This window comes from Rutidosis leptorrhynchoides, chromosome 9 (assembly GCF_046630445.1).
Source record: "Rutidosis leptorrhynchoides isolate AG116_Rl617_1_P2 chromosome 9, CSIRO_AGI_Rlap_v1, whole genome shotgun sequence".
In the NCBI taxonomy this organism is placed as follows: Eukaryota; Viridiplantae; Streptophyta; class Magnoliopsida; order Asterales; family Asteraceae; genus Rutidosis; species Rutidosis leptorrhynchoides.
In genome coordinates, this window is record NC_092341.1 from 299167014 (window position 1) to 299187002 (window position 19989).

Below are 19989 nucleotides of genomic sequence, written 5' to 3' on the forward strand. Positions count from 1 at the left end.
ACTCAAAACAGTTTTGACCGTTACCAAAACCGACCTAACCTGAACCGTTAGCCAGGTATAGCATATATCAAGTCGCATCTTTTAAGAGCAAAAATATATTAAAAGCTAGCAAGATGCTAGAAAAATTACTATCAAGCGGCATGTAATCTATGTTACCATCGTTTAGTTATTGTGACATGTTGTCGAGCGTCGTTAGTGGTATGCAAGTGCTGAGATGTTACATTTTTAATCAATAAGTAGATAAAAACCGTTACAAAGGCTTGTTACAACTCTTTTTCTATCAAACAAATTGTAATCTACATTTCACACATTGCCAATTAGACAAAAACTTCCCTATCAAGACCCAACACATTTTAAATCTAGACGGAAAGTAAACATCTAATCAACAATTACCTCGGGTCAACAAGTCAATCACGACTGGTGCTTGCCTCTCCAAAAGAAACGGAAGCTAACGATTTCGAAGCCCATGCAGCCTTAGCCTTTGCATTCATGGCCCCATGCAGATTACTTCTTTTGCAAGGCTCAGTTAACGAACTGAATAACTGTATTGCACGGTTCATGTAACTCAATGGAAGCTTCCATAAGCTTTTAAACTGTATGTTTGAAATCTTTCTTCTCCAAGAAATTCGAGCACATTTCACGATATACGGAGAACTCCAATAGATTAATCGTAAAATGACAAATATGGTGGCTAATGCCAAGTATGTTTCATGTCTAAGCATGTTTTCGGGAGACTGGGCCCATGAAAACGGGCAGTTTTCTGGCTCGCTCGTGTTTTTCTTCTCGTGTTCGTGTATTGTTTCGCCCAAACATGTTTCGTTCACAGATTTGGCTTCAATACCTAAACAAATAATCATATAGCAACGGTCAAAGACTCAGAGGTCGCCTTATTGATACATTTACTTATTTATGGGTTGATTTGGGTCATGTTTCTATAGTAACAGGTCAATCAGGTAAACAGTTTTTTAATAGCTGACAAAAAACGGGTCAAGCAACCCAAGGGGCACAAAAAAGTCACCAATCTAAACCCATTACCCGCCCTGCTAACTGTTTCACTTCTTGATAATGTTAAAAGTAAATCTTAAGGAAGTAAAAATCAGAATTTACCTGTCACGTTTGTGTAAAAAGACACAAGCGAATCAAGAGTGCGGGAGCCATGGTAACGAATACGCATCGTTGAGTTCAAAACAAAGAGAGTAGGAAAACCATGAACTCCATATTTAGAAAGTATACTGCACGTAAATTTCTCATGTTATTCATATTATTGTTTATAGTATTATTTAATATAACGGTTAAAGCTAATGAGAAGCAAGTAAAAACTACTTTTTTGATAAGGAGAAAATTCAAACCTAGGTCGTACGACGGATTCTTCGATAGCAAAATGAGCAATTGAAGGATACAATGAAGACATGATTGATAAAGTTGGTCGAAACGTTATAGAGAATGGGCACCACGATGCGTAGAAAAGGACAACAACGTAACCATGAAGGTTTTTATGAACCATACTCAATGCCTTTTGCAATGAAGCCTCGTCTCCCTTCAAATAAATATAGGCAAAATGACATTAGTATACACTATGAATAATAATGGAAATCGACTTATAAACCTGCATACTTGTATATTCATGCAAAATAACATTGTTCTTAAAAGAACACCAACAAGGTTAGATTTTGGTTAAGAGTCTTAGGTATCTTTTATGCTAAAATAACTTACTCCATCCGAAATTAAACATGATAACATAAGTACTGTAATCTTGTATTCTTATGGCCTTATGGAATGTAACAAACTTTATTAAATTTAATAATTTTACACATTATTCAGTATGTTAAGCTTACATTATGGGAGATTATATTTCCAACATCCAATTTACTTGTTCTACCAAAATTTACTAAAAAGCCCTTAATGATAAGCTTACAAAAATTATTTAACGTTTTTTGTTAAATTATATGTAGGGATATTTTGGGAACAAACCATGATTTAACGGTGGAACAAGTAAAATGAAGTGTGGATATATCATCTCCCGTTAGATTATGAAAAGATTATAAAGAACTTATTATTCTTCCAACTACCACAAGTTGAAAAACCAAATTCATATCTTGTAACTAAATTCTATCAGCTCATAGGACAAATCAAAGATAGCAAACAGCTATGTAATTCATATAATGAAAGGCCCACAAATTTCATACTATATAAGATAAAAGAAAAAAAATTTACCTCAATAACACCAACAACGCCAAAAGAATCATTAATTGAATTCCAGGGACAAACAGGAATTTGAAAGTTAAAAATTGAATCTTTAATTGATTTGGGGGCACAAAGAAAATTAGAAACCCCAGGGTTCTCATCTGCATAGGTTAGTGAAACAAAAATCACCAATAAAACGACCCCTAAACTTGAAATCCTTGTTTGACTCATGATTTATTATGATATCGATGTAATAATTGAAGGGTTGAATAGAAATTGAATAATAATGAATTGGGGAAAAAAAAACCCTAGAACTTGAAAGAACAAAATTGAAGCTTTATCTTCTTGAGGATACGTATAAAAAAGTAAGAATTTGGGTATAATTTGGATGTTTTAAAGTTTTGATTTTTTGGTCAAAGGAAAGCCGAATCTGCAAATGGGTTTTATTGGTTGAACCAATTGATGATTTTTTTTATTTTTTATTTGGGGGGATTTTAAAGGGAAATGGATAATCTTTTATTGCTCAAATGTTTTTCTTCCTCTTTTATTTTATTTTTTCTAGTAGGCATGCATTTATATTTATTTTTGAACGTCAGTTTGAAATAACTCAGGGGACTAAACCACCCATATGATCATCTTCCGCAATTGCATAACACGTCCCAAACTGCTGCCCTAGAGGAAACCCGAACCAATAAAAACCCACATCCCCGCTGCCTTCGCAACGGGATGTGCGAAAGGCTACTTTGGGTGGGTTTCAAGATCAGAGGATATCATTGTGTGAAATGTTGTCACTCTAGGGAATCGAATTCCCAACATTTAACAAAGAGGTATGAGTCATTGCTACTGGAGTGACAACGATGGTAGGCATACATATTATAGAATCTTGTTCTAGCGACATTGACATTAAAACAAACATAAAAGTTGTTAATTGTTTACAAATAAAGTGAATGTCGATTTTCAAATTGTAGTGAAGATTGTGAAATTGAATGAATAAGAATATAAAGAAAATTTTCAAGTTATTCCATAAAGTTATACATCAAGATTATTCAACAAATGTTACACATTACTTCAAAGTCTTGTTTTAGAATGGAAGTAACAAGAGAAGTACATACAAAGTAAAATAAAAATAAAAAATGTGTACTAAATCTTATTCTTAAAAAAATTAAAAAAAAAAAAAAAAAAAAAAAAAAGTGGATATAAATTAATGTAATTTTTTTTTTATATCTACTTTCAAATTGAGAACATCTTATTTCTTTTATTATCGTTGTTCAAAAATAAAAAGGTTGATAATTCACATTCCATCCACATCACCTATGGGTATAGATAGGAGTATCGCGGTTTATATTCATTAAAAAAAAAACTTACGATATTTGTGACTAAATTGTCACCACCCAGTACCAAGTGAGTTTTTATCAACAGAACTATAAATATAAATAAATAAATAAATATAAATATTATATTATATCTCCTATTTGTATTTATATTCATCGACCGATAAATTGTGCCCCAACCACATTTATTTTCTTTTAACAAAATATAAAGAGTTAAAGCAAAACCTCACTTGTAAAAAAAGGACTGCTACCAATCAAAATCAATATTTTATGTCTTGCCAACTTCTCATTTCTCTTTTTTTTTTTTTTTTTTTTTTTTAAATTAAAAATCAGCTCATATATATGTAGTCATAGTTAAATTGGTGACAACTCACAGAACAAAATACAATAGACGATCATTTGCATCATATTTTAATTAAACTTACTCCATATATATTTATACAACTGACTAGAATCATAGACAAAAAGTTGAAGTACCTAATAAATAGACTCTACAATGATAGTCATTTGAGTTTTGCAACAAACAAAACTAGCCCGGCTTCGAATCACGTTCCCTGACAATGTTGTATTACCACTAGATCCACTCGATTTACCTCTAACGACGTGCAATGAGACTACTAGATTTCGGGAACAAAACCCTTTTACAACAAGTTTAAGTTGAAAACGTGTAGTCAAGTATAAGTTTATAAAAGCGGGGCTTAGATTCTTATATCAAACATCTCGACCCCTATCTTATATGTAGCCCCTTATAGCCTTATACGTGTAAATCAGTTACAAATAAACCTTATAAATGCTAGTATTATTATATAGAGCTTGCTTAACTAAGCATTATTTAAAAAAATAACCCTAGGCATAATTTCACAAAAATACTTTCGAGTTGACCATTGAAGTTCATTGGGCTACAATCTAGCTCAGACTGAATGCAGTCAACAAAAATTTAAGCTTTGCTGAACTCAACTTGACTCAGGTGAGCACCTGAGCAGTATACAGAAACCAAAGAAAAAAGGTTATGAAAAGATGATTATGGTAACAGATTTTAAACTAAAGACGTGATCAAATGTTGCACGGAAGTATTAATATTAATTATTAATTATATTAATATTAAATTGTATATTAAAAGTGTTGAACAGAAGTAGATTAGCTTTTAAGATTCATAATCAGTATACACGTCTTTACAACTAAGGTTTAAACGGGAAGATCAACAGTAAGATAAGTAACAAGCCTGGAGACATTACTACTCCGTATTTTATATTAAGAGCAACTATTAAACGTGGTTAATAGAAATACAAAGTTTGAGATACATAATTACTAATATTTCAAAACCAAAATAAATAAATAGAAACATACAGGCAGAACATGATTCTAAGCACACGGGTACAAAAGAAAGGCTATAACATGTTGACTTGACCAGAAAATCCGGCAGTGCAAGTCGGACATAAAGAACCAGCTTGTGATTCGGGGTGCATAGCCATAGCTGGCGGCATTTGAAACTGATTTCTACACCATGCACAGACAATAGTAGTAACCACATTATTTCTGCCACCGCCCATATTTGGGTGGTGCATCATTCCATTGTTTCCCATCCAAAAATTGGTGGTGTCAAATGCTGCTTGTTCCATTCGATTATTATTATTATTGTATGGAAACCCCCTTGAACCGCCTTGAAGAGCAGCATGTGGATTATTATGTTCCGATCGACCCGCTAAAAATCTGAATTCAACGGGTTCAGATCTACCCACACTCATACCACCACCGTTATACCTTTCATCGACCCTAAACACTCCATCTTCAGCCTGGTCAATAAATAAAGATGGTGAATTAAATGCTATCGGAAACATTTCAAATCTCTATTGTAAACTATTGACAGAAAACTATTAGAGGTGGTAAGATGGATGGGTTGGGCTGGTAGAGTAATGGGTCAGTACGGATTTATGTTAAAAAATGTCAGATTTAGTATGGATCACCACAGGCATAACCTGGTCAAACTAACCCTCGAGAACTTAATTTTTTCATATACATATATATATATATATATATATATATATATATATATATATATATATATATATATATATATATATATATATATATAACTACTACCTACTCATATTAATTTCTCAAATATGATAGTAATAAAGAAATACTTGATAGAATAATCATCTAAGATAAAGCATTTTAGGAGATTGTATGTATAGTATCATTAGATTTCCGTTGACTTTCAAACTTGTGACATGTTAAAATCGATTGACATGTTCCCCTTTTAACTGAAATTTTATATATTTGACCCAACACTGGCCCAAACCGGCCCAATTATATAATATGGGTGAAAATTCACACAACTGAAAAATATGTTTATGATGGGCTAAACCCAGTACCTTGGCGGACATTATGTCGAAAGAGTGAAAGCTTGGAGACTGTGTCTGTCTTTGTTGTGTCTGTACAGGAGGAGGATGCACGAAACCACTTTGTAGTTGATTTCTTTCAGCAGATTTCCACATATCAAGAGGCCCAGGCCCATCTTCACTACGACGGTGTTGAAGCCCAGATTCACTATGGTGGCGGTGTTGAAGAACAGCTTCACTATGGCGGTGGTGTTGAAGCCCAGATTCAATCTGGCGTTCAATCTGGCGGTGATGTTGAAGCCCAGATTCAATCTGGCGGTGGTGTTGAACCCCAACTTCACTATGGCGTTGTAGCCCAGGTTCAATATGGCGGTGTTGAAGCCCAGCTTCAATATGGCGTTGTTGTTGAAGCCCAGCGTCAATATGGCGTTGTTGTTGAAGCCCAGCGTCAATATGGCGGCGGTGTTGACTGCTACCAGAACCAATCATAAACTTATTCTGGTCAGAACTTTGACTTTCACTGCTACCAGAACCAATCATAAGCTTACTCTGGTCAGAACTTTGGGTGCTACCGGAACCAATCATAAACTTGTTCTGGTCAGAACTTTGACTGTTACCAGAACCAAACATAAACTTATTCTGGTCAGAACTTTGTCTACTACCAGAACCAATCATAAGCTTATTCTGGTCAGAACTTTGAGTGCTACCAGAACCAATCATAAACTTATTCTGGTCAGAACTTCTAAATTGATCTAATGCGGGACCCTCCCACGTTCTACCAGAGTAACCTGTATTACTATTATGTTGTTGTTGTTGTAAAGCCCTACTCTCACTGTTACGGGATGAACTAAACGATGATCGGCCAACAGACTCACTACCCCTATTAAGATCCCGAACCATACTATTATTTACCATACTCAAATCAGTTTGGACATCAAAAGGGTTATCAATCTTGGGTGGAACGTCTTTTTGAGGGTTCCCAAAAGTAAGACTTAACTCGTGAATACCTTCTTCATCAAATTTAAGCCCATCTAGTGGGGTCGAATATAACTTATTCCCAAAAATATCATCAGACGTTTCAGCAACGCAAAAATGATCAAGCAATCCCTTTTGTGAGCTCCCGTGGGGACCACCATACAGACCAGTTACATCATCTTGAAAGTCAAATTCTTGCTGCTGATTCCTAGCGGGTGCAGGTGATGAAGAAAAGTTAACCTGTTTTTCTGTATTAAAACGTGTAACACCTGCATTTATCCCATCCTGACTGCTACCAAACGAAGCAACCTTACTGTTCATTGATCCAATATTCTTATAATTATGAAAACTGTCTAAATTCACTCCCCCGGGTTTATGTAAAGACTCGTTAATCCCATTATTATGATTGTGAAACTTTTCGTTACTCGCAGGTTTGCTTTCCTTGTAGTATTCATGTGTGCTGCTACTAACTTTATATGGATTATTATCATGTTTGTAACTTGCAACACCATAAGAAATTCTGTTTTCATCAAAACCACGAGGAGTAACTCGATCAACAGTTGCATCAAAACCAAGAGGAGTAACTCGATCAACAACAGTTGCATCAAAACCAAATTTCTTAGGAGACTCTTGATTTTTGGAAGGTATTATGCTTTCATTGATGGTTTTAAATGTATCCTTATTTGGTGAAAAAAGAGATAATTGCTCCGATTCAGCCTCATCAAGCACAATGCGACCATGAAAAGCCCCAGACGATGACTCGGTATTAAGAACGGCTTTCTCCTTTTCAGATGCTAAATTATCAAATGAGCTACAAACATGTGTATCATTAATATCTTCCTGAAATATCTTTTTCTCACATATGTTTGTAGTCTGAACACCAGGCATGCACTCTGATTTGGCATCAACATCATTAAACTCGTTATTAATAGACACAGAAGCTTCACGACCCAAACAAAAACCCGGTTTAACAACAGAATCTGTGTTGTTTTCAACCTTATCATCAGAGTTAAGAACAAATACATCATCAGAAGAAACATTTTCATCTTCTATATCAAAGTTGTTTCCAATATCACCATCATCATCAGATTCTTCTTCAGGTAAAACATCACCATCCATATTCAGGTCATGAACAACAACTTCATCTAATTTAGATTCTGTCCCAGAAACTATCTTGTTATCATCACTTGGAGAAGAAAAAAGTGGATCATGAGTATCTGCTGCATCATCGTTTAATTCCGGCGAAATCGATACAGTATCATCGAAAGTTTTCTCTGGTGATGATGATTCAGGAGATTTGGTTTCGTTTGCAACGTGGGTCCCGATATGTCCATTATACTGGTTGATTTCATAAAATGTCTCAGGTTGAGCTTCAGGAGTTTTGGTTTCGTTTGCAACGTGGGTCCCAATATGTTGATTATACTGGTTGATTTCATAAAATGTCTTATGGCAGAAATTGCACTCAAATATACCACCTATGACTATACTAAAGTTGGGAATTGCAGATCCTTCTTCATGTTTGTGAGCTAACGCCTGGTGGTCCGATAAATTAATCTTTCCTTCAAAGATTATGAAACACTTGAGGCACTTGTAAACTTCTTGTACAACAACAGGATCAACAATTTTCGATGATGTTACTTTTTGGTTAACAGGATCAGCAATTTTTGCTGATGTCACTTTTTGGTTCTCAAACCCTGGCGGTGGTGAGGAAATTGGTAGTAGTGCTGGTGAACTGTGGATGGGGGTAATTTGTTTAACGTAAATATCTCCAGCCTATCATCAGCAATATAAAAGAAATATAAAAGTTAATAATAGTAAGTACATAATAATTAATTAGTGTTAGCTTCAAATACCAACTTACGTTTAGTGAAGCATTCTTCAAAGCAGAGTTATCAGAATGAGTGGTACGTGTGGAACTTGGTTTATCGAAGTTTTCTTGTCTAACAATGGAGAGCAGGTATCCAGATATATCCTTGCACGTCTCAAACTGCCGTCCACTAGGACTGATAATAAACATAAACATCAAAGTCACAATTATTTATGAACCAAAAAACAATTATTTTAACATTGATTGATAGCATTAGAATTATTTATTACACCTAAACCCTAAACCCATCATTTAGTAACAAATTTTTTGCAAAACTTTTGTAACCAAATCATTTTACTAATAAAAAGCATCATACTTCCAGAACAATAGGGGGCCCGTTAAGGTTTATGCAAAACCTCATAGGATGTCAAATGATAAACTTAGTAATAAATGATTAATATCGAAAAAACAAACCTTATATAACGACGACAAAACAACCAAACACAGCCAACTTTCTTCTTGATACAAAGACTCAATCGCCATCCTATAGGTAAAAAATCTCCAAATTCACTTGCATCAACAACCCGTCTCTTTTTTCTAGTAGTCCCCCATTCGCCATTCAAACCTCTCAAAAACCCTAACAACTCGTCTGCAGTCAACATTCCTTCGGTCCTCATCCTGATTTCCGGTCCGTACGGATCGTCCAAACTCGCCAAATTTTCTAAATTCACTTTCACACCTCTACAATTAACAATCTCTCTATCCTTATCAGTATCATAAACAACTACTTTCTTATTAACTGTATCATTATCATTATGTATTTTCTTTGTTAGAACGGGACTAACAGAAACTGCATTCTCGTCCTTCCGTGGTCTCCCTCGTTTTCGCCTCGTTTCAGAAACCGACAACTCTGTTTCCTGAGCGAGAGATTCGCGATCCCGGGCCGGAGTAAACCTCCCTGTTGCGAGCATTGTGCTGATTTTGGCACAGAAGTTGGTCACGGTGACATTTTCAACTTCGATCGGCTTTAATGATTCAGAAACGTGGGTATTTCTGTCTTTCTCGCCTTCAATTGGACTCAAAGATTCAAGAATGGGGTCATTTGTTTCAAGTTCTTCCTGGACAAAAAGATCTGTGTCCTGCTATGCAGATTTATAAAGCATGTTATAAGAGAAAATGAATCAACTTATAGAAGTTAAAAGTGATTGGATAATACAAAAAGTTAGCTACAAATATGAAATATCCACTTACATTTTCTGAAGCACCTTTTGATACAGAATCATCACAATCGTTTGTGTGAGTGTTAGTTGGTTTACCCAAATTTTCATCTCCAACAACAGAGAGCAAGTACATAGATACATCCTTGCAAGACTCGAATTGCCGTCCACTAGGACTGTTTAATGGTTATCAACAAAGTACATATAAAAAACCAAACAACTATTAGATTCAATGTTATACCATAAATATAACATTCCATAAAGATGTAATGTAAAATATACAGCACAAGTTCTCAAGGGCATTAATAGTTGACAACAGTAACTAAAAGCTACAAACTTGAATATTGAACCGTACTATAAACTATCAATATATAGCATAATAGCAACTTGTAGGCAAAAACGATTATTATAACAGAAAACAGAGATAACAGAAAACAAACCTTATATAACGACGACAAAACACCCACACGTGACCATCTTTTTTTTTAATACATAGACTCAAACGCCATCCTTTAGGTAAAACGTCTCCAAATTCACTTGCATCAACAACCCGTCTCTTTTTTCTAGTAGTCCCCCATTCTCCATTTAAACCTCTCAAAAACCCTAACAACTCATCTGCAGTCAACATTCCCTCCGTCCTCTTCCTGATTTCGGGCCCGAACGGGTCCTCTAACTTCCCCAAATTCACCAAATCAATTTCCACACCTTTACAATTCACAATATCCCTATCCATAAAAGTATCGTACTCAACTACTTTCTTAACCGTATCATTACACATTTTCTTCCTGCTTACAGGAACCGCGTTCTCATGTTTTCGCGGTCTCCCCCGCTTTCGTCTCATTTCGGAATTCGACAATTCAGGAACGATGTTTTCAGGCTCATGAACAATGATGGTTTCATCTTTTTCAGCATCAATAGGACTCGGTGAGTCGGGAACTGTCATATCCGTTTTTGGGTCTTCATGAACATTAACATCTGTAGCCTGCTAGGCAAAGTCCAAAAACGAGTTGTAAGAGAATCAACTAACAAGATTTGATAGTAAATAAACAGTGCACGAATTTAACTGCAAATACAATACAACTTACATTCATTAAAACTCCTTTTGAAGCAGATTCAACATGATCATTGTCGAGAGTACAAGCTGGTTTATCCAAGTTTTCTTCTCCAACAAGAGAGAGCAAGTACGTAGACACATCCTTGCACGTCTCAAAAGACCGACCACTGGGACTGCTTATTAAAAAAGTAAGTGTAATAAAAAAAAACGATTAGATCCAAGGTTATAACATAGATATAGAATATAGATATCAATGAATATACTAAAGTAGTTGCTATTTCAAGAAAAGTTAAATGTAGAATGGTAAATATTTGAAGAATGAAGGAACAACATGATTGCTGCATTTCAACTGCCCATTTCCACCTCTCTTTATTAAAATTAATTAATTTAAAAACCGTATGTCTATAAATTATAGTATAAGTTACACAGTAGGAATCAACGTCTTTTTATTACAGTACTAATTAGAGATCTCACAGGTACACTTTTGACGAACTTTTTTATCATTTTTTATTGGTGTTTAAAATTCGTTATACTAAATTACATGGGATTTATAATTGATTAAAACAAATTTCAAATTAATATAGCTACTAATATAATCACATTGCCAACTACAAATTTAATAAAATTATGTATAGATATTTTTATTGGACAATTTAAATTCGTAACTACACGTGATTATGCTTGTATTCACATATGATTCAGATTTGTGATCACGAGTGATTAAAGAGTAATTGTACATGTAAATTAGGTATCAAGTCGAATCATGTGTGAATTATCATCTACCAAATTATTATCCATCACATATAATATAAAATTTGAATTCTGATTAAGCATCAAATCCACTGATCATATGTGAATATGGGTGAAAATAAGTGTAAACTAACAAATCCTACTTGTAATTATTCATTTAGATTTAGATATAAATTATAGGATTAAAATGTAATCAAGTGTGAACTAATATATAATATATAATTGTCTAACAGTTTAAAACTTTATCATAAATCACACATGATTATACAAAAAATCACATGTGATTGTATGCCGTGCACTTTTCAAGACCGTGCAAAAATACAACAAAAAAATAAAAAATGCTTCTCGATAGTATAGCTTATGGGATCTCTCTCTATTTAAAGGGACGTCGATTCGGAGTGTATAATTATTATAAAACTTAGTTATACCGTATTACCGTTTGTGATATATTCAATTTATAAATCGAGCGGAAATGGGGTTTTGAAGAAAAATGGAGCAATCCTATTGGTTGTCTCATTCCTCATTTTTTAACATTCTACACTGAACCACATCGTATCCATTCCACATACATGTAATGTAAACTACACAAAAGTCACATAAGAACAAGTTCTTTATGACATCAACAAATGGCGATTCTAAAAGAAAACTGCAAGTTGATAGAAGTGATAAATTCAACTCTAAACTTCTAATATACAGGCAACACAAACCGGATATGAACTTCTATGATAAATTAGTATTTCCCAAACGAAGTTTTTACATATAAAACATCACTTTCATAAAACTGATATAACGTGGCACCTCTTCCAATCAATTTCATATCTCTGAAGTAAAAAGGTATACTTTCTAATTTAGGCACGAAAACACTTTAAAGTAATTTCCAAATATGTTGTCAACGTTATGATAATGAATTACAAAATCAACTAAACTATAGTAGTTTATTCCTCTACAACGCACATCAGATACCATGCATTAATTCCAAAGGCAATTGCTTTCACACTTAACTTAAAAGGTAGAAGTTCAATTGAAGTAGAACTTATTATATATACAAGCACATCATACACATTAAAGAATAGCTTAACTAGATTAAGTAATACCGTGAAAGCAATATCAAAAAAACAAACCTTATATAACGATGACAATGCACCCACACACGTCCACCTTTAATCCTAATTAAAAGAATCAATCTCCATCCTTTGGGCAAAGCATCACCAAAATCACTTGCATCAACAACCCTCCTCTTCTTTCTAGTAGTCCCCCATTCTCCCTTTAAACCTCTCAAAAACCCTAACATTTCATCTGAAGTCGATAATCCCTCTGTCCTCTTCATAATCTCCGGTCCATACGGATCCTCTAATTTCCCTAACTTCACCAAATCTACTTTAACACCTCTACAATTCACAAGCTCTTTATCCATCTCCCTATCATAAACAACTAATTTCATAACCGTATCGTTATGCATTTTCCTCATTCTCTTCCTTATAGGAGGTGTAATTAAAACCGATTCCTCGTGTTTCCTTGGTCTCCCTCGCTTTCGCTTCATTTCAGAATCCAACTCGATGTTTCCCTCTGTATTAACTTCAACCGTATTCAACGATTCGGGAACGACTTCAACCGGATTCAATGATTCGGGAACAGCTTCAACCGGATTCAATGATTCAGGAACGACTTCAACCGGATTCGATGGTTCCGGAACGACTTCAACCGGATTCGATGATTCCGGAACGACTTCAACCGGATTCGATGATTCTGGAACGACTTCAACCGGATTCGATGATTCTGAAACGACCACATTTTCGCCGTTTCCATTGTTTTCGGCTTCAGTAGGTTTTAACGATTCAAGAACGCCGTCCTTTCCATCAATTTCGACTTCAACTGCTGTATAATCATCGAAACTAGGGTTTGATTTAAACAATTGTTTCAAAGCTTGAATAATCTGAGAGTTTTCTACCTTTTCATAATCATTAGCATTGTTCAAAACCGGTGTGATTGACGGCCGGAGGTGCGGCGTACGGCGGTGAATGGTAGGTGATGACGAGGAGGTTACGGCTGGAGCAAGACGGAGACGTGAGTAAGTTTGCTTACGGCTACCGGCGGATTCGTTGAAAACGGAACGGTCGATTTTAGGTATAACGACGTCGTCACAACGGCTGAGATCGAATGATGAATTGGAACATTTAGAGAGGGAATGGAGTTCTGATTGTGACAGAAGATGGAGATCTACGATTGGAATAGAGTCTAGCCGGAGATGTGGAGGATGGTCGGGGTCGACGGCGGCGACGGTGGTGGTGGTGGTAGCCATAATTGGGATTTTTGTTTGGGGTAGTTTGTGCTTGTTTTATGGAATAAATAAAAACTAAAATAAAATTTAATAAATAAAAAATTAAAGAGTTAAAGAGTAAAGAGTAAAAAAGCGAGTTAAAAGTTGTGTTTGGTTTTGACTTGGGTAAGGTTACCTGCATCTATACACATCTATCGATGTATCTCGAACGTTTAATTAAACACAGAATATAAATTGTTACCGGGTGGAGTATAGATAAAAGCGAGTAAGCCTTTGTTGGTTTTCATGTTGTACCTTAAGATTTTTCACATTTTCGTGAAAAATAGTTTTTAATTTAATTTAATTCTTGTTTTTTTGCCAAAAAAAAAAAAAAAATGCGAGTTGAAAACTAAGTTTGGTTTTTGACTTGGCTAAAGGTTACCCTTGTTTTTTTTCTTCTTCGAAGAAACGAATACTCGCGTAAAAACGAGTCTGTTTTCTGAAAGAGAAGTCATCAATTGAATTTAAAAAGACAAGGAGGAACGAGAAATCTCGCACCAAAAAATCAGTAATCTAAACAAAAATTGTCTATAAACGAACTTCCCTAACATCTCGAAATAAACCTTACATACATATAAATCAAACAAAAACGGAAAAATACACGAAATACAAAGAACAAAACTAAACGAATAACATAAAACGGACCACAACAATCAACCTCAATAACCGGTCCTTTTCAACATGAGTAAAGGCCACATGTTGGGATGACAATAGACTATATTCATATTCATTTATTTTATTTAATTTTTTAAAACTATATTAATACTCATTTAAATATAATTCACTCATCCATATGCATATCCGTTAGATTAAGCGGGTTAACGAATATCTATTAGATATTAATTTTCTTAAAAATATTCATATTATGAAATCGAATCATCAAAGTAATTTCAACAAATATATGTAATAATTTAATATATATGAATTTAATACTATTTATACAATTGTATCTTCACAATCTGTATTTTCGATAACCATGATCTTATCTAATTTCTAAGTTGTAATGCAAAGATTACTGGTGAAATGACCCGTGGAACCACGAGTTAGTTTAAACAAACCAGTTTAATGATATGTTTTAGGTATTTAGTGAACGTAAATGCTAAATTCATTTAGTTTAATGACTCGTGGAATCACATAGACGGACTAAGAAACTCGTCAGTTGAACATTTCATTAAACACCTAAAATGCATATTAAACAATCCATATCTAATCACAAGGGATAATATTGGTTGTCATTTTGTTTTAAAAGTGTAAATTAAAATATAAATATAGAATTTGTTTCCTTCTGTCTAACTTTTATACCTTCTCATACTCAATTCAAAATAATTAATTAAAATAATTTAATTTTTTTAATTTTAATAATTAAAATAATTATTAATAAATTTAATAATAATAATTAATTAATAAGATTTAATTTTAATTCAAAATTATTTAGATTAATGACATCACCCACCATGTTTAGAATTTTTTGTAATACCCGATAATTGGGCCTAGATGAAATGACAATTTTGCCCTTGTGTGCGTTTATATTGTTATTTTATTAGTTGAATGTTTATAGTCATTTGATTATTTGGTTGAGATCAGTTCGTGACAAGGGTCACAGAACAAGTTTGTTTATTTAATTTGGACTTCGTTTGGATTGCCAAATGATGTACGAAAGATATCAGATAACTGATAAATACCCGTGTGTTGCACAGTGTGGAAATTATCCACAATTAAGTGTCTAGAGCTGGCCATTTCTCTCACTTTACAGATTATTCCCAAACACACACCCGTACCTTCATCTTCATCTAATCAAAACCCTAAAATCTAATCTTTGATCTAGAGCTTAAATTATTCACATCGTCTTGTTCTCTGTGATTTTGTGATCATTTTAAGGTAAGCATCTCTTAGATTCATGTAATGATTCTTCCTCAAATTGGGTTTTTGTGTTCTTGAGTAAAAGTTAGGTTTTGATGCTTGATTCTTGATCTAAAGTGTTTGATATGTTCTATTGTTGTTAGAAATATGTTTTATATAGTTTATATGATGTTTTGGAAGTGGTTTTGGTGTTAGATCTTGCAAAAATCGAGTTTTTGGGCTAAAATGGCAAAAATCAGCGAGCTGGAATGTTCTAACAGCTCCCACACTTCTGACAGGTCACCCGCACGTGTGACCACGCGTTTGAGGCTCAACCACGCGGTTGAGGACTCACTCGCACGAGTGAGGCCTCGTCCGCGCGAGTGAGCACTGGTCAGTTTTTGGTAAACTTGAAAAGGCTGTAACTTTCTAATCGTAACTCCGTTTTCGATGAATAAACTATCGTTGGACTCGTCTTGAAATTTACTATCCAATGATAGGGTTTTAAGAAACTAAATCAAACTTTATTTTGGTCATAAAAAGGGATTTTATTGTGTATGTCTTGTTCTGTACTCGTTTGGTGTCATTATTGACTGAGTTTATGTTGTAGACTTATAATATGATGAATATATGATAATATGACCTAGTTTACAGTATCTATCAATTATATTATCGATTAGAACACTATACTGACTTTGTTTCTGATGTTTCCAGGTGATCAGGAGAAGTGAAGACTCGGAAATATAAGACCTCTGAGTACTTCTTGTGCTGGTTTTCGGTGAGTGGGTTAATCTAGCCGTTAAGGCATATAGTGACATGACCTAGAACGTTGACCTAGTTGCTATGCTTAGAACCTTTGTTGTTGTGTGATGTGGACTATAACCTCGCGCGTTTATTGGACCGACCTTGCTTCTGATCAGGTCGGGAGAGATCAACCTTGCTTCTGATCAGGTTGGGCTCATTGATGTTGTATGATTAATATAAGTCGAAATCACGCGTCCGTCGCGTGTGGAAGACTTATACTAGTGATACAGAGTTATGAGTTTTCAGTAGACTCTAGACTGATCAACTGGGGTCGTTGGCCCGGCCAGGCCGCCGAGTCTCTCAATGGGTTGCTTCGGATTACCCAGATGGTTGCTTCTGATTGACCATTGCTTGTAGTTATCACGGTTGCTTTGGATTGACCGTTGCTGAAGATGTGTTTATGCCTTAGTGGTCTTTGGATTTAATTGATTGTTGGATATTGTATTTGTATTGCTTTTATGTTGTATGTTAATGGTAGATTGCTATGTTTCTGCATGTTCTAGTAGTTATGTGATTAACTGTCTGATTAATTTGTTGCTGCATGTTCTAGTGATTGTACCTATGTGTTTTAGCTGTTAGATTAGTCCATTCACTTAGCTTCTTGCTAACCCCTCCACCTTCCCCCTTGCAGATTGTAGGTCTTTTGCTTTTATGGATATGGGAGAAGATGGGCGTGTTGAGTTGTGTTCGACAAGTCTAGAACTCTGATGTTGTCTGTATGAAATCGAATATTAACGTAACACCAGTTTTTGATAACAATGTATTTATGTATGAAGTGTAATAATTATGTTTATGTTTGTACGTAAGGGCACGTTTTGTAAATAAGACTACCACTGTGTTATAAAAAAAAGTACGGTGTTACATTTTTTCTTTTGTTTTTTAATTTTTTTTTTTAACAAAGGAATTAGTCTAATAATGACATCATCATTTTATGATTTTAATAGAAATATAGATAGATAGATTAATCATTCTTACTTTTTTCAAATCCAAATGTTATACGGAGTATTATATATCTCGGAGAGTATTTGTACAATATGCATGATCAACCAGTGTCACAACACCTATTTACATAAATTATATAAAGCAGCAGTACACATTTAAAACAAGAAATGTTAAATGTGATTAGCCGACACATGTTCTTTGTACACTCCAACTACCATAGTAGTCCGAATTAATGAACCACTAATGTCATCCGATCGAACAAATTTTTACTCTTCTAGATAGCCATTCGAAACACTTTGTCTATATCTCGATTAGTAGCTCTCGAAGCCCCAAGGTTGTAAAACTCGCGACTCGGGGAGAACTCGGCAGGAGGTTTTTGAGGAGTTCTCGGCGACTCGGGGAGAACTCGGGGGTGAACTCGGATGTTGACGAAGCTTGACTTTTACCGATTTTGACTAATTTTTCGAGTAATCCTGAGTTTTGTTTAGAGTTTGACCGAGCGGTGATCGAATTTTAAACATATATATACATATAAACCCAAAAATAACTTTGGTATACATATATATCAAAATATATTATATAGATTTAAGAATAAAATGCAAAAAGAAAAGGCAAAAGAAAAGTGAATCCTATTTCATCATTTTAAATTAAGGTCACCTCACATTTTAATCCTAGTGAGTAGCTGAAAAGGCAAAAAGAAAAGTAACTCTTGACCCAATGTTTTGACCTACTCACATAGTCATACTCAATTTCTATTACTGTAAAAAAACGTTAAATCATTTTCATCAAAAACCCCATTTCATCTCTCCTTCATCCTCCTCCTTCACCTTCCTCTTTCCCCATCCTCCTTCACCATCATCCTCATCTTCATCAACCTTTTCATCTTTTAAAAAACAACGAGGTAAGTTCAGTTTATTTTTTTTTTTTTTTTTCCATTTCATCAATTCGTCACTGTTTGCCGTTGACTGGCCTCTGACCACCGTTGACCGGTGGTTGACCGGCCGTTGACCGAGTTTTAAGCCGAGTTAGAGCTCGAGAACTATGCCAACTAGTGAAACCGAGAACTCAGCGAGTTCTCGCCGAGTTGTTCCGAGTTTTGCAACACTGCGAAGCCTTATGAAACTCATACGCCGGAATTTCTTTATCTTCATCAACGTAATTTTCAAAGTTATATTAGTAATCACCGTTGTATTCCATTCCCTTAGATTTTGGTATTATTTTTACCGACAATCCGACATCAACGTGTTTCCTCCTTTCATAGGCTTTGAAGGCATGGAACAATCTTCCTCCCATGTATATAGAATTAAGCTCCTTTAGCAAGTATTCAGGATCCAGTACTCCCTCGAAGCGAACATAACCAAAATTTCCCCTATTCCTTTCCTTCACCGCTTCTTAGGGATGAATACATTCCTTACTAATCTATATCTATTGAAGTGATACCACGAGTCTATCTCAACCCATTTTTCTGGATAACTGGAGAACATGTATGATGAAACCTGTTTTCCGTTGACATTGTCGTAGTAGTCCTAGTTTGTTATCTCGTTGGTTCCCTTTTGTCCCGTCGATCTCCAGAAAGCACCGAAAGTCTTTTTCTCTCACTAGATCCGTACTCTCTCTTATATATGTTTAATGATCGGGATGATCCTTCCACACTTGTTTTTAGTCCATCCACACCAATTAGGTAAAGTGACTATTATACCCTTCAACCTAAACTAAATTGAAATTGATTTTATTAAAATCCATAAATAAATAGCATAATCCTCACACACACATGTACTTCCCGTCACTTATTCAACTCTTTTCCAAAGGTAAACGCCCTAAATATTAAATCTGAGAATACCCTTAATCGCCTGAGTTATAAACCACCATATAAAAAAAATCCAATAAATAATGAGGGTCGTTGAAATAAATGATCTACTGATACAAAATAAATCGTCGTTAAAAAAAACCACTATATAAACAAGAACCAATATAAAATTCCAAGAACAAGAATATGCTTATGGAAAGTAGTCGGTTACAATTTACAAGTAAGGCGATAAATGACACATACAAGAGAAGATGAATGACTACACAGTAACGTAACACAGACAATAGTCATAGATATATATGTAATTGAGCGATCGACAACAATGATAAATACCGTCAAATTAATAGAGTATGTCAAACTACTACCAATAAATCGACGTTTGTTGTTGACTCGATTAATAGAGTATGTAAAACTACTACCAAAATGTCACTTCTTACTCTTCTTACTGTTATCATTTTAACATTTTTCCTTCTAGCCTGTCTCCTCGTTTTCCTTGTCAACTTCTTCAAATACCATGGTGGGTAAGTCTTCATCTTCTTGTTCGTGTTCTTCTTCTCATCGTTCTTCTTCTAATACTTCTTATTCTCATACTTCTTCTTTAGGTCATCGTTTAGTACCAC

General features: G+C 34.7%; 2 protein-coding genes across 2 annotated transcripts; both read right to left on the minus strand.

The window, feature by feature from the left end:
- Positions 1-169: 169 nt before the first annotated feature.
- On the minus strand, positions 170-2558 carry LOC139866772 (5'-adenylylsulfate reductase-like 4). Its single transcript, XM_071855061.1, has 4 exons — positions 2215-2558; positions 1350-1537; positions 1108-1232; positions 170-841 (listed from the first exon to the last, which is right to left on the minus strand). Exons 1-4 carry the CDS (start codon positions 2413-2415, stop codon positions 408-410), a joined length of 948 nt encoding a protein of 315 aa, XP_071711162.1. The 5' UTR covers positions 2416-2558; the 3' UTR covers positions 170-407.
- A 2183-nt stretch (positions 2559-4741) lies between these two features.
- Positions 4742-13979, minus strand: LOC139865861 (uncharacterized). Its single transcript, XM_071853965.1, has 8 exons — positions 12782-13979; positions 10942-11083; positions 10297-10838; positions 9891-10032; positions 9114-9778; positions 8694-8835; positions 5891-8605; positions 4742-5308 (listed from the first exon to the last, which is right to left on the minus strand). The coding sequence occupies exons 1-8, from the start codon at positions 13957-13959 to the stop codon at positions 4904-4906; spliced, it is 5931 nt and encodes a 1976-aa protein (XP_071710066.1). The 5' UTR covers positions 13960-13979; the 3' UTR covers positions 4742-4903.
- Positions 13980-19989: the final 6010 nt, after the last annotated feature.